The sequence below is a fragment of the Acanthaster planci genome, linkage group LG01 (assembly GCF_054643075.1).
Source record: "Acanthaster planci isolate LZ-2023a linkage group LG01, COTS_SCS, whole genome shotgun sequence".
Lineage (NCBI taxonomy): Eukaryota > Metazoa > Echinodermata > Asteroidea > Valvatida > Acanthasteridae > Acanthaster > Acanthaster planci.
The window spans coordinates 8123281-8129428 of record NC_141777.1 but is presented as its reverse complement, the minus strand read 5'-3'; the positions used below and the strand labels follow the sequence as shown (position 1 = coordinate 8129428).

Here is a 6148-nt window from a genome sequence, read left to right as displayed (position 1 = left end):
ACCCGGACTGTTGTGCGATAACTGAAGGAACTTTAGGTAGTCATTTGAAATATTTTTGTTTTGTAGCCTCAAACTGTCGACCGTTTTGGTTGTGTAATTTAGTAATTTATTTGGCATTTGGAAAAAAACACTTCTCAAAAAGGTTCCATTACAAATCATAAATTCAACTAATTCTAGACTCCTTTAAATACCAGTAACAGCCACATTTTAAAGTGGTTTGTCACGATAAGGAAGTGTATACTCTCACTAGCTCCAATGATTATGACTCATCGTTACGGTTGAGTAACCCCTTTGTGGACGTATGTATGACGTTGTCCCAACGGTTAAATCAAACTGGTACCCAGCAGACGCGCAGTATCCTTTCCATGTACGATAACTGCAGTACAACTCTCACAAGCCAGCAATCACAGAGGGCATGCACTCTTTCAGTGCTATACTGATGCAGATACCGTCATCAAAATGGCCCCGCAATCGTCAAAATCTAACCCCACCCTCACTGTGCTTATCACGACACTGATCTCCATCACCAACTACGGTAAGATTATTATCAACTCTAGCAACACGACAATTACGTAGGATGGTTTTGGACGGAGCAGTCGTTCGTCAGTGCTTATCAGTCTTCAACTGCTGAAATTCCTCCATGCTCCACAGTACTCAATATGCCCACTGCATCACTGAGGTCGTATGCTAAGTGCAACAAGAGCCAAGGTTGTAGGGTTAACCAATAAATCTCATTGTCACGTCTTGCTACTGGGGTAGTACTTAGCCATCATGTACAGGTCTTAACACAGCGAGGCTGGAATTTCACCGGTACAATGATGCTCTGTACCCTTAGCCATCGTTGAAGTTTGACAGAAATCATCCCCAAAACACCGATCTCCTGCCTTTTGTTGCCAATGACAGGTAGATGCTTTTAAAGACATTAGAAATGGAACTCATGCCGATATTTGCTGCCCATTCACATGCTGTTTACAATTATGTGGAATTTGAAGTAAAAATGCATGAAATAGCGCTTGCCCGCAGGCTGTAGACCTAAGCTTCGATGGTCACAGCTGCTTTCATTGCATGTATCGGATACATCGCATGGCGTTGACATGCAGTAAGTACAATGAAGTAGAATCTCAATGGCGCTTTGTAATCAAGATGTGATGCCTAAATTTCTTACTCACAAAGGGAGAATTCAGCTTCCAACCTACAAGCCTGACCATACACAAGGTCATGCAATTAATTACAGCACGAATTTACACACTTTGCATACATCAATATGAACACCGATGCAGGTGTAACGTTGTTCTCCTCTTAGTGGTTAAGAAAAACAATCAAAATCACGGTTTACGTAATATTTTGCAATCATAGCAACTGTAATCCTTCAAAAATTTCCAAAAGCTTCGCCTATAGTTGTTTGCAAATAGTACATGTACACGGTATATAATACAGAGCAAAGGAACAATCACTTGTCACTACACACCACGAGATTTTTTTTTGCGTTGTGGGGTCGCTATTTACAAGACAGACATGAAAACTATGGACGTTTTGAAACTGGTGGGGCCTTTATTAACTCTTACGATAGTTTTCTCGATGTAATAGCCTTTTATTTCAGGAAATCTTTAAGTGGTTTGAAACTGCCGTAAGTTTGCCTGTGTTAATTCACGCGTGTACTCACGAGACCGCCTGTGTGGAAGTTGTGAATTCGTCAGAGCAAACTGCAATTGTAGCATGATTTCTCCTTGAGTTTCTAAAGTGGCCCCACTCACTGTCTGCACTCCTAAATGCCCCCCCCCCCTAGCTTTTGCCGACTACTGTCAGGGATACACTGATCCTTTAACCGGCGAGTTCGTAACGGGATTCTACTGTCCTGGATTCAGCGATGATTACCAGTTCTACAAATGTTGCGGACCGTCTGACAGCCAGTACTGCTGCAACATTGAAGACTACAACAACTATCATGGACATTTCTATTGGAGGTTAGTATTGTTCGACACACCGACACTCACTTAGACGCTGTATTCCACGAATGGGGTTTTCTGTTGGAGAATGAGCCACGATTTAGCGAGCGTTCATGCGGACTGAGCATCGGCCGCTTTGGATTTATTTCTCAAAGTTCTGTTTCACAACAACAAGAGGAGATATGTTTCCTTTTAAGATGAACTGACATTAGTTTCTTTTGGGGTGGTAAATGGCAGTTCACCGCTGTTAGTTTCATTAAATGAATAAATAAGACGTGCCAATTTAATTCCTCGACAGAAAAGGCAAGTGACGTGTGAAATTGGCCATAAACACGATCTGTTAATTGAATGCTTGTTTGATTATCGACCTGATCGATCATCTAAACAAGTATAGTGCACATTATCCTTGGTCCGTCACAATCTTAGTCTGTGTAAACGTAAGGAGACAATATTTATGATACCTGTACATGTACTCAATGTTTAGGACTCGATTTACACCACCTCTGCACTTGGGAAGTTCCCAAGGTGAAAAGAGGTTTTAACAGTGGGCACAGTGATGAGACACTGTGGTGATAATTATGCCAAACTTACAGTGACAGAGATCTCGACACTATAGAATCTGCCTGCTGTGGTATACATGTACATGTGTTGTGTTGTGTGGTTAATGGAGAATTATTGTTGTCCCGGTGCAGTGTTGGAAAAATAATTGGCGTGGTGATCGGTGGCATCTTGGGATTGGTCGTCCTTGTCGTCGTCATAGCGATGGTCGTCTGCTGTTACGCCAGGAACTTCAAACGACGACAGCAGACGGCGACTACCTCTGGTGAGTGCGGCAAAGGATCGGACACTGTTCTTATTTCCCACATCGTCTTAACGATTACTAACAGCGTCGCCAAAGAGTCCCTGTTGACTATGGAAACGTTTTCGATGGACGCAATGAGGAACTCACATCCGTTTTAGACAGGCGTTCTAGTGTCGCGCCGAACCAAACAGAATTAAGACCGACTAGGGTCGACCCAATTAACTTTTGGTTTTAGATATACGAACCTAATACATACATTTGCATTGGGTTTAGCACATGAAAAGAGCGACGTCTGAGACCAAGTCGTTCTGGTGTCGTTCCGAGCGCCTTCAAGTGTAGATTTTTCGCCTGCTAGCACGTGTGGTCGCTCCTGATTGTTTCAGACGTCGAACTTTTGCCACACTTAATTCAAAATCTGCTTTTAATTTCGTGCGACTCTAGAACGCCTGTCTGCATAATAGAGGTATGTCGTCTTACTCAATAGACTGCCTAAATTGGACCCATGTTCTCTTTTATTCGATCAACAATTGAAACCGAATAGGGCCCATAACAAACATGAAATGAAGAAAAAGGCAATTATAGTGCTCATCAGGAAAAAGCATACAAATCACTTAGCATGAAAAATATTCGAAGTTCGGGATGCCGGGTTCTTTTCAATTTTCTCTTTGACTTCCCTGCGGTTTGACATCTTTAGTAATGTCGGTAGTTGTCATAACTAGGGGAATTACGCTTAAGTAATTAAGTTGGGTAATTAACTAACAGATATTCTTTTCAAAGACTTTCTTGCAACTTTGAATTGATGAATATTCAATTGGTAAAAGGAATTCCTAAAAAGTAAACGAAAATCTTATAGAAGAAATTAAAGACAGAAACCCACGTTCGCCTTTAATTCACCAAGTGAGATTCGAGCTCAAGTCACAGAGGTAGAAGGCAAGGAAAGCAACTTGGGGGCGAAGACATTTCCCACTGTTAAATTCCGTAGAGTATTGCATGTAGTTATAGACTGATTAGACAATTTTGAGAGAGAGGAAACATCTTAAGGCCCCACTAAACTCAGACTGTAGTTCGGGGTGTCTCATCACCCGTAAATCTATTTTGCATTAAAGCCCGAGTTTGTTGGTATAAAGGCCATGTTGTGCTTTCATGGCTGATGTTACTGTGCAAAAGCTTACAAGGCTTTTCTTGACTATTGAAGGTACTGCTGCTGTCACGCAAATCAGGCAGTCACTGTTCGGTTTCAATGTTCAAATCTTGTACCAAGCGTTTGCTTTTTGAAACATTTCCGAGAAAGGATTGCTCGTTGGCTTATTGCCATGTAATACTCAACAGTAAATTGTCAAAGAATTGGAAATTTGAGACAGCACAATGTAAAAGAATTCTAGCATTTCTGTGTGTGGGTATGTGTGTATGTGCACAAATCAATGCAACATTGAGGGTTAGTGCCTGGGATGACATCTCAGTTGTGTCAGGAATCTGGAAATATGCATTAGCATAAACACAAAAGGCTCCAAAATACCAGTTAAAATAGCAGGTTGAAATAAGGTTAACACAAAGGTACATTTTCAAGGGATGTAATAAAAATAATTGCATTGCACGGACCCTTTGTGCGTCAAGGATGAACTACATGTACACCTACAGTCGAACCTCGTTAATTAATAAGAGCACTGTTGTTAATAATACAAGATTCTGCTTATAACAAGGAAATTTTTAGGTCCTAATCTGTTGTTTTTCATTGTTTTCATTCCTGATAATACATGTTTCTTGTTATAACAAGGTAACACGCCAAGTCTGAAGGACCTCTTATTAACGAGGTTCGACTGTACTTGAAACCGGTTTATCCAGACTCAGCATACACAAGTAGATATTAACGGTCTGATCATGCCCTCAGCGTCTCGGGGAGGGACAGTTATGCATACTCAAGCATCGATCCTTTCAATTCATATAATGAAGACCATTTTGTTTTACAATCAGGCACACATTCAATGATAAGGACCCGCACAACGCAGAGACAAAGGTTGGACTATTCACAACAGAGGCAAGACTATCAGCAGCAAAGTCTGGGCCACTCGCATCAAAGTCAGTCCATTTCAAGCCGAGAACAGGCCTACGAATCGCTGGGACCCAGTTACCCACCCCCTGCGTACATCACGCTCCCTCATCAGAGCCACCCGCAGCCCAAGCAAACTCCTGTAGGCCAGGACTATTACAGGTATGGCCAGGCACACCCGGCTCCGAGCTACGTGGACTTTTCTCAACAGGCACTGGAGTTCAGTTCGCCTCAGCCCGACTACAACTCGCACAAACCCGACGCTGCCAATACGTTCGCGCCCGAAGCAGCACCTCCTCCACCCATCTGATGATGTAAACGGCAGAGCCGACCGATGACGCGTTGCAGTTTCTCCTTCTTAATGCCCTATCCCTGGTGAGACGGATGGTCTAAGTACGGTCCAAGGGCTTTTTAGGGATTTTGTTAAGATAGTACTAAGACCAACGGGAGTTCAAGTTGAATGTCATACCACTCGGACACTGATTTCATTCTCGAATGCTGGCTGTTTTAAATAGTCGTGTCATAAGAAACAGGGACGTCAGGAGGCAGAAGGTTTAATGCCACACTACTGCCAAAGCACACCTTTCCCACTGTTCCTATTTTGCATATTTCTTTGGTTGATTTATTACATTTACATGTAAAAGACAGCCAGTCACTGATCAAAGCTTTACAGTAAGTTTAACACTGGGTTCACCATTTTTAAAGAAATGTAACAAAATATATATAACTATCAGTTAACAAAGATACTCATAAGTAAAGCAGCAAAGGCTTGTCATTTATTGTGCATTGTGTAAATCGGTTTTGTTGAGAAATTCATTTCTTTTAATTAGAAATTAATACATGTACGCAAATTTAAGGCAAACTTATGATGTGCAACAGATCTAAAAGCCGGTAGGAAACGTGTTCATTGGTCGTAGTGCTCTGGATATCGACTCAGCTTTAGGGGAAATTGGTTTAAAATGCCCATGCGATATATACTGAATTTTTAGATTTTTAAATATTTTTGCAGCTCATGGTATGTTCCACATTGTTGTAATGTGTTGGATATTTTTCGCAAGCCTTTTGTGAATGGGAGTTAACTTTGACCCAAATCTGGTACACTGAGTTCTTTAAATTCACGTGAACATAAAAACTTGAATTCTCCATACTAAAACCACTGTTGCCATACCTTGTATACCCAGCAAGAAATGAGGCCGAGGGGTACCCCCCAACATGTCCAATCCCTATACACATTCCAGACTATTGTTACTTAACACATCCCCCCCCAAGATGTCTGAAAGGAATTCCCCAGATTCCTGCGAGACAATGACCAACACAAAGCAGGGGGGGGTTTCTCCGTCTCATACCTTGCTG

The 6148-nt window shown here is 41.8% G+C and overlaps 1 protein-coding gene across 2 annotated transcripts; it reads left to right on the top strand.

The window, feature by feature from the left end:
* The first annotated feature begins 341 nt into the window (after positions 1-341).
* Positions 342-6142, top strand: LOC110979286 (uncharacterized). Of its 2 annotated transcripts, none has more exons than XM_022234948.2 (4): positions 342-535; positions 1787-1964; positions 2639-2769; positions 4720-6142. In XM_022234948.2, exons 1-4 carry the CDS (start codon positions 460-462, stop codon positions 5103-5105), a joined length of 771 nt encoding a protein of 256 aa, XP_022090640.2. In that variant the 5' UTR covers positions 342-459; the 3' UTR covers positions 5106-6142. The 2 variants fall into 2 exon arrangements, with proteins under 2 accessions (XP_022090640.2, XP_022090641.2); XM_022234949.2 differs by lacking the exon at positions 342-535 and adding an exon at positions 564-903.
* The last annotated feature ends 6 nt before the right edge of the window (positions 6143-6148 follow it).

What these genes read in the sequence shown, in the direction of transcription:
- LOC110979286 (XM_022234948.2), top strand. Translation starts at nt 460, where the DNA reads ATGGCCCCGCAATCGTCAAAATCTAACCCCACCCTCACTGTGCTTATC. An exon ending in GATCTCCATCACCAACTACG is followed by an intron (nt 536 to 1,786) that starts GTAAGATTATTA and finishes CCCCCCCCCTAG; the next exon opens with CTTTTGCCGACTACTGTCAG. An exon ending in CATGGACATTTCTATTGGAG is followed by an intron (nt 1,965 to 2,638) that starts GTTAGTATTGTT and finishes GTCCCGGTGCAG; the next exon opens with TGTTGGAAAAATAATTGGCG.